Source organism: Stegodyphus dumicola, chromosome 8 (genome assembly GCF_044657685.1).
Source record: "Stegodyphus dumicola isolate Sdum_Otavi_A_Nest chromosome 8, ASM4465768v1".
NCBI classification, from domain to species: domain Eukaryota; kingdom Metazoa; phylum Arthropoda; class Arachnida; order Araneae; family Eresidae; genus Stegodyphus; species Stegodyphus dumicola.
This window is the reverse complement of record NC_140775.1, coordinates 69,556,997-69,578,241: the sequence shown is the minus strand read 5'-3', so window position 1 is coordinate 69,578,241 and position 21,245 is coordinate 69,556,997. Positions and strand designations below refer to the sequence as shown.

The 21,245-nt window shown below is 33.9% G+C and overlaps 1 protein-coding gene across 3 annotated transcripts in view; it reads right to left on the bottom strand.

The window, feature by feature from the left end:
• Positions 1–21,245, bottom strand: part of LOC118195922 (cytochrome P450 4C1-like) — a 66,766-nt gene that overhangs the window by 6,372 nt on the left and 39,149 nt on the right. The window contains exons 8-11 of one of the 3 annotated variants that reach the window (XM_035367262.2): positions 11,395–11,589; positions 8,157–8,330; positions 3,145–3,211; positions 1,157–1,336 (exon numbers count right to left, since the gene is read on the bottom strand). In XM_035367262.2, coding sequence (XP_035223153.1) covers positions 1,157–1,336; positions 3,145–3,211; positions 8,157–8,330; positions 11,395–11,589 — 616 coding nt within the window. Of the gene's footprint in view, positions 1–1,155; positions 1,337–3,144; positions 3,212–8,156; positions 8,331–11,394; positions 11,590–21,245 lie in introns of those variants that run through there. The other 2 variants (XM_085821974.1, XM_085821975.1) reach the window with 2 other exon arrangements.

Here is a 21,245-nt window from a genome sequence, read left to right as displayed (position 1 = left end):
CATAATCAGAAAGTTTCTGTCTGATATTCACCGAAATGTGGGGGGCCCGGCATTGTCATGCCGGAGAAAACACCTCAAATATAGGTCAGTTCTGGGCGCTTTGCTTTTAAAACTGCCGTTTGAGAATAATATATTTCAGAATTTGTTGTTTGTTTTGTGGCAACAATTCATACTATATCATTTCTTCGTAGTTCTACAATACACAAAGCATCACGTTCTTGGGAGGCAGGTCACCTTTTGATGCTACTAAAAAAGGTTCTTTGACTCAGGCCCATGATATTTTTCTTATAACATTATTATTTTATAACACGCCTGATTTTCAGTGATGAGCAATTTCAAGAAAGGAGCTTCTTTATTTTTTCAGCAAAGAATCACATTCCGGAGCTCGAGCAGGCATATTCTATTTAAAGTATATTTTGTTTAAAGTATAGGGAACCCACACATCGTAGTGGCCTTTTTTTTAAAGAAAAAGAGCATAATATGGTGATATTGAACTTTTGTGCTCTCCATTCTTGACACTGTGCTGAAATAAAAATAATGTTACAGCACATAATTAGAATATGCAACGTGATCAGAAAAGACCGTATTTACACATCCGCTTCAATCAGTGTCACTCCTAATCAGCAGTGACACAATAATTAGAAGAAAAAGCGGTTCTATTAGAAAAACCGCAGAATTTTCCGGATGACCCAATATAATATGAGCGATCATCTTTGATTCACGCATTTTTACGTATTATCTAATTAATTTAAAGAATCCTGCACTTTTAGAATCAAGCAGAAAAATATAGCCAAAGACAAGTTCCCAGTTAATGACGTGAATTCGAAAAATTTTAGCAAATGACGACGTCTTTGAATCTTCATAACAAAACAGTAGGAACTGAGATGAAAATATTTTTCTGATTAACTAAGAAGCTGGGCACATCTCTGTCAGAATTGTTTTTCTCAACAGAATTATAGAATCGGGACAATTTAAGACTCTTCAAACCTGATTATTCTTCAGTATATTCTTAATAAAAGTTAAAAACTGAGTAGCTATCAAAATGATTCAAGGGAATTAGAAATGATAGTTCTCTTTCTGCTTAGCTATCATTCATTTTCAAACTTTTAGTGAAACACACAAAAAGAAATTCCAAAAATGCTTTTGGTGAACTTACCTATGCAGTTTCTAGGTCCTGCTGAAAATGGAACATAAGAGTATGGATGTCTTCCAACGCTGTTTTGAGGAAAAAAGCGTTCTGGATCAAACTTCTCCGGTTCTGGAAATGATTCTGGATCCCTGTGTAACATCCAGGGGAAAATGAAACATACACTTCCCCCCGGTATTTTGTATTTTCCTGAAACACAGATATGATTTATGGCTATAATTAAAATAATCCAAAAATACATCTACAATTCTTACATGCAAAATAGTTTACAACCTCTCTAATATTAACATGTAACATGCATATTAGCAAGTTTTTGTCAAAATAATTAAAGCACCGTTTATTGTTTTGATAAAAATTTGTTAGTTTGCAGCAGCTACTCAGAGTTGATTTGGAATATTTTATTAACTTAACGCAGAAAACCGTGAAAGGTGCTGCCGAGATGTTAGTGATGGATATCGACTGCTTACTTTATTCCTTAATAATTCAACGATACTGATGTCCGAAAATTTGTGCGTGTGAGGGATGATATCTTATTTTGTCTTTGTATTTCTAATACCACAGTCTAGATATATAGATTTTATCATCCTACAATAAAAAATACTTGCATCACAGAATGGATCTAATTAGCTAAAATTTTGATTTAATCATTCTCGGTCAATCTCTCTTTCAGTATTATAATATGGCTTGCAATCATGTCAGATTTTCAGCATATTTGAAAGTTGGTAATAGGGATTCGAATTACAGACTTCTTTAGGTGTTCCCTTGATATACACATATCCTGTTATGAGAACAAACGTGAAAGATTATTCGTTTACCGGAAGACTTTCATATACCAGTCAATCAGGATTTGTGTTTATCGCTCCGGCTCCACTACAGACAACGCTTTGCAATCGTATATGTTACAACTGGTGCTTAATACTATAAATGGTAATTGCTATCTAACTGTAATAGTTGATACTCGAATCTGCAAAGGTTGATTGAGCTCAGCAGTTACCTATAATGCAGTTGCTTTCCTTTTCGATCCCACAAACCGATTCAATGCCCGTTAGTCTCTCTCATTCAGTTTTCTTTCATACACTAGCATATTTTGTAGAATAGGCTTTACCCTGAACTTATAAGCTGTTATGACCATTAACTTGGAAAACACATTACACTGACAGATGGTCCATGCAGACGTGAACCAAGAACTTGCCTTCTGTGAATGCCGGCGAGGTGGACAATTTAGCGCGATGGTTACAGAATACTTACTGACAGCAAACAGCACAGCAATTTCAAAACTATTTTCGCGAGAGGAAATATGTCATTTTTATCAATACGGAGCACATATACACAAAACATCAAACTGTGCTACCATCATTTTGATAGATATACATCTTCTGTTTTTTAAACAAATATTCATCTAGGAATAGGTATTATGTTCAACTATTTGACAACTGCATGAGGTCGACGAACGCCAGGGTGACTGGATGAGAACAAGAAGAGATTACATTATAGGAAAATTAAGTAGGATATTGTCAGTTTGGATGGCCAAAAATAAATAGTTTAACTAATGGTTAACTGAACCATGTGATCAGTTCAGTAGAAAATTGGCATATTCATAGACTAATTGAACAAAAGGAATAATAACGTAAAGGCTCATTAACGAAATAACAATTAATTTACATGAAATTTTAATTAGATTTTTTAACTTTACATTGAATCAAATTTTAGCTTTAAAATTCGCTATCAGACTTTTGATTGTTAATTAATCGATTCCTAAAGTTCCGCGATCCAGATTTTAAGAAATCGTGCAATAACTCATAGTGATGCCTCCATTTATTAATGGTATTCACTTCTCTTTCGTAGAAATATTCTTTTGTAAAAAGTGGTCTATTTAACCAATCGATTAATGCAACTAAAGTGCATTCTGTGTTAGTTCGCATAGCAACTAGAACACAAAAACAACACACGTCACAACTGCAACATTAATCAATAATTTCAATAAATAAACAGCTTACCGACTTCGATGGAGTCATTTAATTCTCTCGCAATGAATGGAACGGACGGATATAAACGAAGAGTTTCCTTTAAAAATTAAATGCAGTACATTAATATAGGCAAAAACAAACCGGATCAAAATAACAATGCTCTTTCATAATAAAAACTGAGCATTTAATTAAGGATTAATTACGGTTGAGAAGGAAACAGATTATAAAACAAACTGAAAAAATATTATTTTATTTATTAAATAAATGTACAAACGACGGTATATAAACGGTGGGATCTAGAACTACCAAATCTTGCATACACATAGTCCTCCCCCGGAATATACGCACTTCCTAGCCCGAATTTTAAAAATTTTGTTTCATTTGTTGTGGGAATTTAATGTATTTTCATAAACCGTCTCAGCGATTAAAAGCAATGCATTGTCACTCGGAAAAGTGTAAGATACGTTTGCTTCAAATTAAAAGAAAAAACTCTTAAAAATAACCTGTTCCGAAGAGTAAGCTATTTGTTTTTCAAATTTAATCAACAAATCCAGTGATTTAAAAGAAACGCGTTGCCACTTCTCGAAATAAACTATTTTTATTTTCCCCGCGCTAGTATGTTAAGCATAGGATATATTATTTTTCTTTCAAATTTTATACATCTTTTATTGTTTAACATATTAAGTAATTTGAAAGCAATAAATGCAATATTCATCTCTATTGTTGTTAACTACTAGCTGGACTTGCAAAATTATGCTAGGTGGACTCATTAAATTCATTACAATTTTTTCTTTCTTATAACAACTTAGGTCTCAACATATGAGTCAGATGTTTTACGTCTCAAAGGAAATTACTCGAAATTCAGTTGAAGTAAATACCAGTTTTAGTTTAACCGTTAAATCTCATGTCAACCCATTGAGAATTTAATGGTGGCTTAATGCACTCAAAAGGAATTATGTGATACTGGCTAAATATACGGATCCGAAATGCAGGTATGACACAAACTTCAACACTTATCGACAGCACAGAACTCTTTTCATTTACTAAAATTAAAAACATCCAGTACCACATCATATGCACTGAAACGTCTTTCAATAAGCTAGAGTTGCACTAGTTTTTAGAAGCATTATCATGTATTCACAATAGTTAAGTTTCATTTTCCTTATTTATTCATAACTAGCACAACATGTTGTTATTTCTGGAAATTAATAAGATTTTTTTTCCAGGCATAATTGTTTAGCAGTAAAAGCCAGCTGTAAAGCAACTCTTTTTTTACTGTTTCAATCAGTTTATTAATTTAAATTTAAGGGGTACTATCTATACAGAGAAACAGAAAACAATTATAGAGGATGATTCAGTAATATGGTTGCACTTCTGTGCAATGTATTATTGGACACTGTAAAGAAAAATGGCAAGTGGTATATTGAACTTGAAACTTTATTAGTCCAAAGGGGAAATTTTCCCAGAAGGGCTATTAATGTCGTTTTGGCATTTAGCGTAGTACACTATAAAACGGCGTTTCACTTTTCAAATTGTTGCTACCAAATATTAGCGCCCTGCATTATATTTAAATAAATTAAATAATGAAGCATCTGCATGAATGTATGTTTCTCGTATTGTGAAAAAACAACGGTCTCTAGAGACATCAAATTTTGTATAATGTACTCCTCCACTCGATTATGGGCAACTGGAAGCGTAAATTTGTAATTTGTTTTATCTATTTCATATTTTGTAAAACTTCAACGGATTTTTGATTAACAAACTCAATGATTCAAAAGCGAACAATGATAATACTAATACTGTACAGAAAAAAAAAAAAAAAAAAAAAAAAAAAAACATAAAATTCAATTCAACAGCAATATCGGGGGGAAAGAAAAAAAAATTAAAAAGAGTATATGTTTAGAATTTCCGATACACAGTCTCGCGCGCTCGAGATATTTTTTTTTTTTTGTTTTGTTTTGTTCAGTGTTGCCATTGCTGGCTTTAAGATCTTTGAGTTTCTTAATCAAAAACTTATAAATACTTTATAAAATATGAACTAGATAACAAAACAAATTCCAAATTTGTTCTTACAGATGCCCATATTCAGGTGAAGACCTACGTTATATCTTCAGCGCGCGAGACTGTATATCGCAAATTCTAAAGATATACTCTTTTTAAATATTTTAAAATATTGCTGTTGAATTGAATTTTATGCTTTAAGTGCAGAGAACATGATATTTAATAAATAAACGTAACATAAAACGTTACAAAAACGCCCCTTTGGCGGTAATATAGAATCTGAAAGCTTCCAGACTTTTTCCATTAATTTTCTTAATTAATTTATTTATTTCATTTTAAATAAGACTCACGTACAAGTCACAATAGTTTAATAATACGATGCTGAACATGCAGCAAAAATTTACACATGCGACATGGTGCTTTTGCTTAGTCGCCCATGGGGCAACTAATGATAATTATAAAATCAGAAAAATCATTTATCGAGAATAAACAAATCAGGTGAACGCTTGACATCTATCTGATGCTCAGCACTGATCACGATAATAAGTAATTATATTTTGGGATTATTTCAATAAAAGCACAAATATTTAATAAAATTTAATATTGGAGCATCTAAGTTGTACATTACACACATTCTAAAGCATTTGCATTACAGCAACCTTATTACGTTACGGTTCGCAGTTTGGTTTCGCTGCTGACGGATTTCCTACCAATAATGATTGGGTTAGCATTTGATCCTAGAATAATCGTGAAGCCATGAGACTTGACGTTATTTTTAATGCGACACTGATGCAGCTTATTGTGGGAAAACGTAAAAACGATTACTTATGCCCTCCAAAAATATTTAAAAACATAATCTCTAGACCAAATTTTGGCATATGTATATTGAAAAGTTCTGAAACGGTTCAGAATTTAACGATCGTGCTTTTTACGCCGTATCTGAGTTCGCAGCTTACCAGTCTGCTATTGCGTTCACGCCTGCTAATCCATTTCTTTTTGTATCTTTAGCTTTATTATTAAGCATAATTTTCTTCGCACTTAGCTATATGCAGTTCTAGCATATGTTTGGAATATTTCGATGCAGTCTTAAGTGTTGGCATATTTTTTCTATTTTTTTTAGCCTTTTCTCAGTTTATCATATCAATGCTTAATTTTCTTAGTAAGATGGCTTGGAAAACTTGTTTTTTTTGTCTTTTAATTGTTAACGGTTTGTGTGTTAACTTTTAAATATTATATTCTTCGTACTTCACCACATAAAATTCAATTCAACAGCAAAATCTCAAAATAGTTAAAAATAGCATATCCTTAAAATTTAATATATATAGTCTCGGGCGAGTTTTTGTCAGTCTTTTTTGAGTTTATCATTCCTCAGGTCTTTTTATTAGCAGCGTTTTATCTTTTAACTTTATTTAGATACTTAAAATCGTTAAATAAAAATGCCATATAAAATTCAACAACAAAATCACAAAATATTTAAGAGAATATATCTTTAGAATTACCGACAGAAATGTTAAGTCTTGCCATATACTCGTATTTTTTATTCCCTATATTATTCCTCAAAAATAATACATGCCGATAGTGGCAACATCCTTTTATTTGAAAAATGATATAGAAACAAAAGTGATACGGACAAAATAGTGAGGATTAAGATTAATAACACAACTGGTGCTAAAAATAAAAAAATAAATATGAGAAATCTCAGCAGCACTGTTGCAGCAACATCGGCGAGAACCGGAAGCATTCGTAACGACAAGCAGTTTAAGGTTACAATGAGTTTTCTTGAATTTGTTCATCAATTTTGAAGACTTAAATTTCCAATGGCACTACCTCATTTCTCCTACCCATAATACTTTGTCATCACAGTATTATGGGTCAGTGTCATTCCATCATCACACGATGCAATCTACATGTAGCCATATTTTCGACTCACACTGTATTTCTCTATATAGATAAAACAGTTAATTGTCGCGCTAAGTGCATAAACTGGCTGAGATAAGCACTTGATGAGATAATTTTGTTCTTAAAACACGGAAACTGCATCATCTGTGCTCTGAAGTGCATTGAGTTATAATTTTAATATCAGGTAACACATTACTTTTATGATAGTTTTTTTTTTCCTGTAGCCTGAGATGATGAACCTATACTTAGCCGACCCCTGAATTGGTCAGGGAAGTTTGTATCAACTAAAGAGTACGATTAGAATCACTAATGCCGGAGTCGAGTTAATGGGTTAAGTTAGATTTTGTATTTTAGTGCTTAAAATACACGAATTTCTGAAACTCTTAATTAACAGTGGTTAGTAATAGCTAATTTTAGTTATACTACAAGAAGTAATAAATCTTTTAATTTAGCATTTGAGTCTGTTACTTAAGTTTAATTAGATTTATATCTGGTTGAACAGACAATTATTCATCACAGGAAGGAGCTGCAATTAAATAGTTAGTTATGTTTAAACTTTATAGTTACCTCTATGAAAATTAGTGGTTAAAAAAAACATCGAAACTTCACTAAATAATGCAATTGAATTTATTCTTAAGAGCTGATCTGTGAATAAAATATAAGACTTAAGGCAAACTTGTTCTATTTATTAAATATGTATATATATATATATATATATATATATATATTAAGTTTAAAAAGTTTGAATAATAGCATAAATTTTTGTAAAGTAATAGTTTTTTCGGAGGAAATGTTCTGAGATGCTGAAAAAGAAAACAATAAGTATTACTCGATTACACTTTACCAAATAGAAAACCAAATATTACTATACAGAAAAAAATCTAAATGAGAAATACAACTGAAACATAAATACGTTTTGTTTTCAGATAAGGGAGTGGAGGACATTTCATATTCAGGCATTCTATTGAAAGTTTAAGGTTGCATTATTTCATTTAATGCAAGTTGGTTAATTCTAAGAAGATTTTTTAATTAAATATAATTTTATATATTCAGCGAAAATTCTGTTTGCAGTTAAGGGGATATTATACATTTTAAAAAGACAGATAATCTGATGCTAAGGAAACCTAAACAATAAAATGTACCTTTATAACACATTCCAAATATTTCATCTGTGTTAGATCTTCACGTGTTGCAGTACGATTTGGGTCGTCTCGGAATATATCATCCAATTCCCTAAAGACTTTTTCTTGTGCCTCCGGATGCAAACCTAGCATATGCAGTGTCCAACAAATAGCCATAGCTGTTGTGTCATGACCCTGAGGGGATGATACCTAATTTAGTATAATGGCACTTAAAACAAGGTAAAAGGAAATGAGAATGTTTGCTGTTACGTAATTAAAAATAATTTATGCTATGAATCTTTAAAATTAAATCTTGCCATCCTCATGTGTTTAAATTAAATGGTCACAATCAAAAGGCAGGTCACAACTTCGAAATTAGAGTACAGTAGCGTAAGACGAAGATAAGCGGAATTAAATCATGTATATATATCAATCATCGGAAATTCGAATCTTATAACGGAAATTCGAATCGGATGATGGGAAAGCCTTTCCGATGGCAGCTGGTACTTCGAAGTTCCCGCACGTCCTTAAAGAACTATATAGCAGCCCTACGGGAGGCCACTTTGGAATAATGAAGACCTTGTGGAGACTTCGTGAGCGCTTTTACTGGAATAATGCAAAGGATAACGTGCAAAAGTGGTGCCGATCTTGCGATGCCTGTGCAGGTCGGAAAGGACTGAGGAAACGCAGCCGAGGCAAGCTGCAACGTTACAACGTAGGTGCGCCGTTTGAACGTATCGCCTTTGACATCTTCAGACCTCTGCCACGAACTACTGATGGCAACAAATACATACTCGTTTTCATTGATTACTTCACCAAGTGGTCTGAAGCGTATCCTATTCCTGATCGAGAAGCTGTTACAGTAGCTGAGGTGATGATACAGCACTGGATTTCCAGGTTCGGAGTGCCTCTTCAGTTACATTCCGATCAGGGAAGGAATTTTACCTCGGTAGTAATCAAAGAACTATGCAAACTATTCGGCATTGACAAAACCCAAACGACGCCATTACATTCCCAGTCGGACGGCATGCTAGAGAGGTTCAATCGAACCATCCTTAATAACCTCTCATTAGTGGTTTCCAGAAACCAGCAGGACTGGGACAAGAAATTATCACTGTTTTTACTGGCTTACCGCAGTGCTGTCCACGAGACTACCGGCTATTCCCCATCACAGATGCTCTTCGGTCGTGACCTTCGTGTGTGTGATCTCTTGTTTGGTCGCCTTCCGGATGCGCCTTCATCGCACGAGGAATATATCCAAGGTCTCCAGAACCGGTTTGAAATGATGCATAATTCTGCACGTGAGCCAGTACTGTTGATGACGGAGAAGATGAGGACCCTATACGACACGAGAGCTACTGGATATCGATTCAACGAAGGAGACAAGGTGTGGTTGTGAAATCCGACTCAACGGAAAGGACTCTGTCCGAAACTACAATCACCTTGGGATGATCCGTGCACAGTCCTAAACGGGCTGAACGACGTAGTGGTTGGGATCTGTAAATCATCGAACTCTAAGCTTAAAGTCGTTCATTACGATAGGTTATCTTTACTATGGTCATAGTACGTAATGTACGTAATTGTAAATAGTATAAGACCATGGTCCTTTTTGTTTCTAAATTTGTATTTTATTTGATTTGTATTTAGTGTCTGATAGTATTTAATTTGTTTTAAGTTACTTATTGCAATAATTGTTTATGTTGTTTGTTATTGTAATGTAATGTATATTATTGCATTGATGCCTAGTCCTTGGGAAGGAGGCAGTGTTACGGATTTTGTATTTAGTTAGTTATTTTTACTAGAATTATAATTAAAATGTTTTATATTCCCGTGCAATGTAGCACGAGACTTATTTTAAAAGAAATCTACGCCGTAAAATTAAAAATGCAGGAGCACGTGCATTTAACATTTAATAAATAGATATCTCGCAATTCTACTCTTGCTTTCCAGAAACCTCGAGAAAACAGAAATTACGAGAACCTTCTCGTGACTGATTAAAAACTTTAAGAAGCCAGAGAGAAACATCTCAGTTCAGTTGTTTAGATAACTATTGTTGTTGACCGTAGAGAATTCGCGGTGAGATCGGATTAGCTTTCTCTGTGCTTTGGATTGCGTTCTATTTAAGGTTTTAGAATTTTAGAATATAGCTACTGTGTGATATTGTACGAATATCTTTGAGGAAAAACCGAGGATTAGCGGATGTGTTACTTTCTTGTGATAAGAATAAATCTTATTAACTTTTTATTGGAGTTGTGCATTCAATCTATTACGAACCCATATGCACGCAGCAATATATTCATTTTTTAACTTTTACATCATTATCATCAACACTATATATATTAAAAGAAATAAAATTATTAAAATTTAAAGTAGATTAAGCCCTTATCCTAGGTTATACTTCACTATCATAGGTTATATTTCACTATATATTCATTATTTAACTTTTACAACATTATCATCAACACTGTATGTATTAAAAGAAATAAAATTATTAAAATTTAAAGTCGATTAAGCCCTTATCGTAAGTTATATTTCATAGCTACTTGTTTAAATAAATAGTGCAGATAGGCAATTATTTGGTTCTGTTGTGTTCAAAAAACGAAAGACATATATCTTTTATTATCAGTTTGGGTAATAAAAATTCCTGATCAGTTGATAATCGCAATATGTTTCTTTACCAGTTAGTTGTTATTAAGATTTCGTCAGTTAACTTATTCTTGATAAATTCTATGGATGTAATACAAAGTACTTTCTCTAAATATCGTATTTCATTGCAGAATACGCACCAAAGATTTGGAGTTTAGGAGCACTAGGGCAATATTACTTGTACTTCCTCATTTCGGCTAAGAAAATTAATTTAGAATAAATCAGCAAAAGAGGAATGTGTGAACATTTCAAAAAAAAAAAAAAATAAATAAAAGGAATCATAAAAGTGCTTTTAATGTAACGAAATGTATCCTTTGTTTTAAATGAGCAATCATTTGACTTACAATAAAAAAAATCACTGCTATTTTATGATTTGATTATTGCTATTTATTTCTTTAGCTGCTATTTTTATTTTTTTTATAAAAACTTCTCTTTAAAATACAATATCTATTGACCTCAGTATAAATGTTTAATTCAGTATGAGACACCGACTTCCAAAGGTCATATTCGGCTGCTAATTAAACTCCTGCTTCATGAATGAAAGGAAATTATAATGTTTATATTGTCGTACAATTTTTGTTGCAAATTTGGTATTTCAAAAATCAAAACATACCTCAAACATAAAAGTATCTACTTCTTCGCGGATGTCCTCTTCTGTGAATGACTCATTTTTCAAATGAAGTTCTAAAAGTAATTCCAAAAACGCCTTCCTCTTTTTTCTTTGAGAAGGACTTCTATCAACGTCCTCTGCTTGAATTCCTCCTCCTGAAGATAACTGAAGCATATATTCTTTCTTCTCTTTTATAACCTGAAACAGTAATCTGATGATTAAGAATATAGTATTTTAGAGAATTAATAAGCTAATGATGAGAACATAAAATCTAAAATTTCATACTATCTAAATTTAGACTCTTCTCAAGTTCCACTCATCACCACATTCACACGATTCTCTAAATGTACAAGACATACTCAATTTTAAATGATTAAAAGGGCCAAGAGTATTTTTTATTTTCTAAATTTAACTCATAGTTGTGCAAGCAAAATGTTTACCATATTATTATTAAATACATCACATAAAAGATTCATAGTAAATTAGCACACATTAGAAAAAGTAACAAAAAATATGGTAGTACATTTAGCATAGTGCTTTGGTTTCAAGCCCTAACTCCACAGGATATAGAGCGAGTGTAACGCATTATTAAAATATTTTTTATTATCTTAAAAAAAGCATATTTATTGGCGTCGAATTAATAGATCAAGACAAGCACATTCGGTTTCAGAGTCCGAAGTCCGGAATGATTTAATATCCAGATCTCTGGACCACCAGCACAAATCCCCCCCTTACAAATTTTAGGAAGGAAGAATATAATATTCAAAGAAAAAAGGTGTGCCATAAATTACTTTTGTCCCCACTACTCTAGATTCCACCACATAACTGTCAAAAACTTGCACGCTAGGAAAGCGCACAGTGATTACCGTTGTAATGATGTTAGTCGCGATCACATTTTCGGTCCGAATGCTTGTGGAAGTCAGCGTTTTTCTAGCTGATCTAAACAATACGTAAAGCCCCAATGTTCCCATGTCTGCATGTCATCTTACTAGATTTAAATTAATGGTTCAAAATCCAGAAATTTCCAAAATCTAGAATCGCTGAAGTCCCGAAGATTCCTGATCTCATATTTCGTACTACATTGCAATTGCACTCAACTCTGCTTACAGTGAGCTCGTAATAGTTAACATTTGATTACAATGAACCTAAGTTTTTGACTCTAAGTTGCATACAGATGAAAGGTACATTGAAAGATTCATTTATAGTGAAATTAAAAACAAAACTGTTCAGAAAACAACAATGTAGAAATTTTTAATATTTCTTGAAAAATGTAAAATCATAAACGAACGTGTTGAGAACGGTAGTCCAATTGAAACTATCTCCCCACCCTATTTTCCTTCCTCCAAAACTCTGAAAAGTTTCGGATTTTGATGGTCGCCCAAAAAGGGCTTGTTAAGGTTTTTTTACGCTGTCGCTGATCTCGCAGTCTAATAGTTTGTTCTTGCACTTTACTCGTCTTAACACTTTTTCTGTCTTTTTAGTTATATTATTATGCATTTACAACATAAATTTAAGTATTGGCATAAAGTTTTTACAGTTTTTTAAGTCTTTTCTCAGTTTATCATATCAATATTGACTTTTCTTAGCAAAATGGTAATCTTCTCTTCTTGTTCTTTTAGTATAACTCTTTTATGTGTTAACTTTATTAAATATCAAAAGATTTCAAAACAGCATGTCTTTAGAATTCCCTGTAGACTGTTAGAGGTTGCCATATTATTATCTCTTTAAAAACTAGCCGCTAGTTAAAATAGTTATCGTAAATAAGAAAACGTATATAATGATTTTCATGAGTCCGCCAGTTTATTTCATTAAATTATTGAATATTTCTAATTAGACATCTCATGATTTTAATACATGTTTATTTAAATCAATCATATTATAAAGTAGTAAAACATATTCTTGAGAACTGTGTTTATTGCTTTTAAATCGCTTAGTTTATTACTCATTGACTTTCCAGATTAAATTTGAAAGTATCTTAAGCTTTACTGAATGGAAGATACGTTTGGAAGATAAAAGTATTTCATTCCCGGCCGTGACAACTTACTGCTTTCATACAGCCGAGTTGCTTAATTAAAACTGAAAGATATCCGAAAGGTAACAGTCTCTTGCGTTGGCGATAAATATATTTCGTTTCTAACAATGTTGCCACTATTCACTTTGAAATCGCTGATTTTGTTAATCAAAAATTCATTAAGTTTTACAAGATATGAAATAAATAAATAAAAACTGGAAATTTAAAATTCAAGCCTTCAGATGCACATGCTCGGGTAGAGGACTATGTTATTCAAATTTTGGTGTCTCTAAGTGCCGTCGATTTTTCACAGTGCGAGGAACATACATGCAGATTCTTCATTATTTAATTTCTTTAAAAATAATACAGAGTGATAATATCTCTAGTGGCGACAATTTAAAAAGTGATACGCTGCTTATAGAGAGCCAAAATAAAATCCCATTTCGAAACAAGTAGCCTTTTTTCGGATAAATATAGCTCATCGTTTATTGTTTTTCCGAAGTTCTTGAATCAGTTTTCAATAAAATTCTTCCAATTCTATGTGTACTTCTTATTTAGTTTGGTGACAGTTTAATTAACTGTTATCGATGCTGTTCGTTTTATGAATAAAGTATGGATACTGGGTCAACAGTCACTATAGAAAAATAATAGACGAAGGAAACACGCCTGCAGTCTCCTAAAACTTTAAGTCAGCACCTAATCTCTGCTCTTACAAAACTTAAGTAGAATTGTAAATTCTACGTAAGAGCGAAGATCAAAGGCTCACTTAGAGTTTCAGGAGATTGCTGGCGTGTTCCCTTCACTTGAATCACTTTATGGAAATCTTCCGTATAACTAGTTTTGTATAATTACCGCCCAGATTTTGCAGAGTACTTGATCTTCATTATATCTCTTTTTAGTAAATTTACATTTTATATGCTATGTTATTCCAAAAATTAAGCTTCGAATAGGAAGAATACACTGGTTATCATAAATTAAGGAAAAAAAAAAATAGCGATAACTCCCTCAAAAATAAGCCAAACCGTGTAAAATTTGAATATGTTGCCAAGTAAGAATAGCTGAGTAAAACTCCAATATGCAAATTAGTGGCGCTGCACTCGGAATACGTCATCTGCGAGGACCATAAAAGTCCATGTTTGAGAGCAAGCCCGCATCGTAGATTGTTGCAACTCACAGGGCTACAACGTGCAGGTTACAAATTAAATAATCACAGCAGGGATTATTAATATAAAGATTTAGTATGGATATCTCACACAAGCTGAAAACGTTACATTACTTTAAGTGCATACATAACTGCTTGAAAAGGGAATTTCCCCGCTTAGTTCGCAGTTAAAGAAAAAATAAGAATAATAAAAAATAATCCAATCAGATGCGGCGCTCCTTCTGTTGACCTTCGCCGAGGCGTTATGTAATCGTCTGTCTGCAGCCGCCGTCTCCAACATTCTCCCCCTCTTTGAGTCGACTCAGATTGGCTCAAAGACATACAGTACCTGGTCGAAGAGATCCAATTTCTGAGGCACCTTGATCACACGTCCAAATCTCGACACTTTAGTACCTTGCAGGATGTTACTAGAGTCATTAGAATCTAAATGCTCATCACTAGAAATTGAAGAAATAGAATTAGTAAAAGAGTTATCGTTTATGGGATCAGTGGGTGTGTCCCTTAACTGCACTTCCAATGGAAAGACTCGCTGAATGGGACGAAGCAGCGTAACAGCTCGAGTCTTTAGTTCTACAGTTCTCACCTTGACATCTTTCTCAGGAATTAGTCGAATGACCTTAGCTACAGGCCAATGCATCCGTTTTTTGATGTCATCTTCTATTAGGACAATTTCATCCAACCGTAGCTCTGACGATGGATCCTTCTTATTTTGGACGAGAAGGCCTAAATATTCTTTCCTAAATCTATGCCTTAAATCATTAAGCAGTTTTTGGCGATATCAAGCCCTTTTTCGAAGACCTTTCGAATCGCAGAAATCAACATCAGGAACACCTAAGCTACGATTCTCGATGAGAAACATGGCTGGGGAAAGTGGGATTAAATCATCCGGATTTTCCGACAGAGAGGTAAGAGGTCTAGAGTTAATTATTGACTCGCAGTCGCACAATACTGTGAACAACTCTTCGGTTGTAAGAACCGTGTTACCGAGTGTCCTTCTCAACAGTTCCTTTAGTACACGAACTAACCTCTTCGCAACGAAAACTGACCAATCACCACGGTTCTTAATCCACCACAGTGCTACCATAGAATCACTCCATGCAAATAATTTTCAAATCACGCAAGTCTAAGGCGGCGTATACTGAGTGAACCAGTCTCGCGCCAATACAACAGGCCATCAATTCTAACCGAGGTATTGTCAGAGATTTTAACGGCGCTACCCTGGATTTGGCTCTGATCAATCGAATTTTGACTCCCACGGGCGTTACAGCTCTAATGTAAACACATGCACCATAGGAGCTCTTACATGCATCAACGAATAGATGCAGCTCTGAATTCTCATTTATCTCTACATATCGAGGAATACAAATTTTCTCAAGATATTTAATTTCATCCCGCCACTTCTGAAAAGTTTTCTGAATGTTTTCTGGCAAGGGGTCATCCCATTTTAATTTCATAGTCCAAGCCTCCTGTAATAGTAACTTAGGTAACAAGGTAGTTGGACTCAAAAAACCCTGCGGATTAGAAATTTTATGTACTATAGCCAAAATATTACGTTTACTTATCTCATTATCCATTGAATAATTAAGATTACATTTTAATGTATCGTTATCCAAATCCCATAAGATTCCAAGAAGAGAAGTTATACCTGAACTACAGGAAATACAATGACCTGGAACATTACTTTCCCAACCCCGTAGGTTAAAACATCCCCGAGCCATTACTTCTGTAGCCTTAACTATAAAATTTTCTTGCTGTTTGATATCGTGAACCCCAGTGACACAATTGTCAACATAAAACGAATGCTTTAATTTTTGGGTCACATCGTCAAACTCAGCAGGGGAATTATCCAAGAGATGCTCTATCGATGCAGAGAGTTGGAACGGAGATAAACAAATGCCGAACACCACTCTGCAGTGTCTGTAAATCATAGGTTCTTCAAGAGTTGGAAGAAAAAACCTCAAATAATCTCTGTGTTCTGGGATAATACTCAGCTGAAGAAATGCTTTCTCAATGTCCGATGATAAACCAACAGAATTCATTCTGTCAATTATATCAGGTATGAGTTCAATTAAGTTCGGCCCTCTATTTAAACAAACATTTAGGGACGGTTGATTTCTCTCTCGGGCTGAAGCGTCGAACACCGGCCTTACCTTCATTGTCTGGCTAGTATGCTTTATAACAGGTCTGTGGGGCAAATAATAACTCAAATTATCAATTTCAGTTTCAGGAACCTTTTCTATTACTTTAAGGTCTTCACATTCCTTAAAACCTATCTTATATTCATCTGATTTTCCTCGTTAATTCGTTGACACATTTTTTTTATGCCTTTTAAAAGTCATAGATTATAGTTAGGTAACAGAATTTCAGATTTAAAGGGTAGTGGCAATTCGTATCCGCCATCAGGAAGAACATTTAAATTCTCTTTAAATTGCTTAACGGTGTCAGAGTGAGCAAGTTTACGTTTAACATCTTCAGTTAGATCTGTTATGCCAATGGCATCTAAATTCCAGAGCTCAGTTACGCTGAGATTAGCACAATGCAACGAAACTACATTATTGCACAAATTATTTTGTAATAATGCTGGAACAGCAGCTGAAGTAGGTTCTTTAGATAAGCTGTTTACTTTACCAATCACATTGTATCCGGATTTAGTCTCAACTACAGTTACATTAGAGTTCAGTTTCAGAGAACTGCCAGTAAAAATGTCCCCGATGGCATCTGCTCCTAAAAGCAATTCAATGTCATATTCTTTAGCTTGCAAATCAGACAAGGTAATATTTCTTTCTTTTAATTCTTTTAGGGTATTGGGATCAACTACTTTTGAAACACACCCACATATTTTGTTTTGAGAAAGTACTTCAAAGTTATGGTCATAAGTGCCCTAAAAATTTCTTAAATTAACATCAAACACTAAATGGGAATGAGGACTTGTCTCTCTCCCCCCCCCCCAAACAAACCGTGTATAATGGTTTGTTTCGATTTAGGACGCAGTTGCAAAAACGCGAAAACCCTTTCTGAAAGATAATATTTCTGAGAAACACTGTCCAAAATCGCACGAACTGTAAGTTGTCTACCCTCAAAAACTTTTTGCAAAACAAGTGTTTGGTGTTTGCAAATACACATTTTCATTAACAGTTGACTGATTAGACAACACATTACTTGAAATAACAGTACTGTCAGTTTCATTTGGCTTTACAGGTTCGCCATTTGAGCACATAATGGTATAGTGAAATCTATCACATGTTAAACATTTTACTTTAGTTTTGCATGCCCGTGAACTATGTCCAACTCGTAGGCAGCGAAAACAGGCGCGCTTCTGCACCAGAAGTTTTCGTTTGTCTTCTAAAGACATTTTGCGAGCAGAAAAACATTCGGCAGAATTGTGGGATTTCTCACAAAAAATACAACGTAAATTTCGCCTACCTGTATTGTCTTGAACATTTACCAAGGCAGCAGCTGTAGAGCAACCCGGATCATTACAATCTTGACGCTTTAGAATCTGCTACCACACATTGTAAAAGATATTGAAATTTATCTTCATCGACAATGGAGAGGTCGTTGTGAATGTTTTCAAACTGGGACCAAAAAGCAAGAAAGTCTTTCGGTTCTCCACTAAATTTCCTCAATTCAAGTTTCGGAAGCTTGAATTTCCTTTTTTGCTCGGTTGTTGTTCCTTCCGAAACCGAATTTCCCTTCTTTGCATTTTCTAACAGCGAACAGATCAAGCAGAACTTGTCACGGTATTCTTCTGCTTTCAAAAAATCTTCAGAATATTCCCCTTGAAGGGCATCATCACTCAGCAACAAATTCGAAACTGCTTCTTGAGTTGTTTCCAAACGTGAGAATTTGTCTTGAATCTGCTGAAACAACGTACTGACTTCGTCACTTCCTAAACTTTTGTTTTCGATCTTCTGAGCTATATCGTTGCAGCATACCGTAAAAGCTGTTCTCAGCCACTTTCGTTTTGCTTTCAAAACTTTTATATCCATATTTTATCAAAAATATAAAGTAGCGGACGTCAAATTTACTATGTTGCAACTCACAGGGCTACAACGTGCAGGTTACAAATTAAATAATCACAGCAGGGATTATTAATATAAAGATTTAATATGGATATCTCACACAAGCTGAAAAAATAGTCCAATCAGATGCGGCGCTTCTTCTGTTGACCTTCGCCGAGCCGTTATGTAATCGTCTGTCTGCAGCCGCGGTCTCCAACATAGATCATTATCTTCAACAGGAAACAATTATGCGCATGGAGTGGCCAGCTCAATCCCCGGACTTGAATCCTATCGAGCACGTTTGGGATGCTTTAGGGAGACTTCTAGCTGCTCTCAATCCGCCCCCTCAGACCCTTGCCGCGCTTGCAACTGCTTTGCAAGAGAAATGGTTCTCGCTTCCTATGGAACTGATAGACCGCATAATTGAAAGCATCACACATCGCTGAATGTGCTGTATTGCTTCTAGAGGCGATTGTATTCCATATTGAAGGTACTTTTACTATAGCAAACTGACATCATCGATTTTTTTCATTTTATACATTTTCATTTTATACATAATTTCTATACTACCATAATTGTCTGGTAATTTCTTTTTATGTTATTTGATACCTTACTATGTGTTGTATATTGTGAGTAAGTTTCATAAAATTCTACATGTAACTTTTTCAGTAATCGTAATTTTTGTGATTTTTCCTTAATTTATGATAACTAGTGTATTTGCACATCATACTGTATTTACTAGATCTGAAGAATTTCGTTTACTTCCAGATTTTTACCTTACATGTCTGCATAACCTGCATTTATTCCATTCGTCTTCTAATAGGAAAACTTACAGTTACATGTGAGATTTGGAATACTGAAGTTCATATGAATGGGAACAAATCCGGCATTCTATCATAATTGACAACTATTCTGAATAATAAAACTTTTTAAGGAAACATCAGTTTCATTCACGTGAATAAAATACATACATTTTCCAAAACGCCCAAGAAATCTATCACAAGTGTCAACATAAACGTTCTACAAATATATTTTTAATGTTTAAATAACTCATAAACTGAAAATAAAACAAAAGAAAAAGCATCGAGTATTCATCGGCATATACCAACAGCATAGATAAAATAGTTCCCAATAGCAAAGAGAAAACAATTTCGAAGTTTCCAAACGACTACCGAGAGCCCACTCTCAAAACGTTTGCGAAAAGGCAACGACATCACAAATAGATAAATTTTATGGAACATGACATTATTTAAAAATTTTTTATGATATTATTTTTAAATTTCGTTCGAAATTCTAGTTCTGATACAGGAAAATATTCCTTTAATTATTAAATGTGGGTATTCGTGTACGCGTTTGTAAAGGAAAAAATATGAAAAATTTTGCATGTTTTCTATTGCGGTAGTAATATTGGTAAGTTAGTAAAATTTTCTGTACTGAACATATATATATATAACATTCAATTTAACCTTTGAGATTTTACTAAAGAAGTCTCTGTAACAATAAAATGCTGGTTAAAATTGTGCTAACAGAATGTAAAAAATATGCCTCTCTTAAAATATTTGCATGTTATGTAATAAAAATGAAAGCATGGCCTCGGTTCAGCAATGCAATACAAGGTGTTAAGAAAGAAAAGTTTCTAAACTGAGTTTTTGTCACTTAACGAAATGCATTGAAAAAGCGAAAATTAGCAATATATCAGCACTGGACTCGGAAACGAATTTTCAAAGATATTCAAGTGTATGAAAATTAATCAAAAAGTATAACATGTATAAATTTTTCTTCGCAATAAAGAGCATCTAATGAACAAAAAGTTAAACGAATTAAGGTGGAGGAACTAATAATGAAAATTGATCCAAACGAACAGAGAAGGGGACATTTTATGACAACTATCGAAAAATTTTGCACTGTTACAGCGAAGTGTTTAATGAACTGCGTCAGACATCGTCCCACGCAAAATTCATCAGCCATTTAAAAAAAATAATTGTATCATGTACCTACTTTTTAAGCACTAATAGAAGCTTTCTCAGTTAACATTTGTTTAATTTTCTCCTTTTAATCAGCATAATATTAAGGTTTGTACAAATTATACATACTTTCTTAATTTGAGATGTTACTAACCAATTTTTTACATACAAAGTTAGCCCACCAGCGGCCGAGCGGTAAAGTCGCTGAACAGTGGTAATTCGGTCCGAAGTTCGAATCCCGCGAACGGGCTGGCTGCATGGGTGTTTTCGTGGTTTTTCCCATGTGTAACGTGTATACAAGCCAGTTTCGCTTAGATAGTCCTCCACAAGGCATCCCTCCCCTTAGGCAGATAGCCCTAGTGTGCTTTGCCATAATTAAATACACCACACCACCATACAAAGTTAACTTTGTGGAACGCGATTTAGGTCATACGCGCTATGTAGTAAAGACGTAAACTTCGCCCTCGATAAGAGTTTACTGTATTCAGTGAAACCAAATCGTATTCTAAAATCTTATTTTAAATATTCCTCGGTTAAGTCTAATGTAATATACCTTCCAGACATACATTCACCGATCAAATTTTCGAAATTACTTATTTTAAAACATTTTTATAACTGCAAAATTTTGTTGAGGCAATTTTAATGTTCTAAAAGACATCTATAATAAAAAAATTTCAAACCTGAAAGAACTGAACAGTCCTTTTTGATTTACCTCT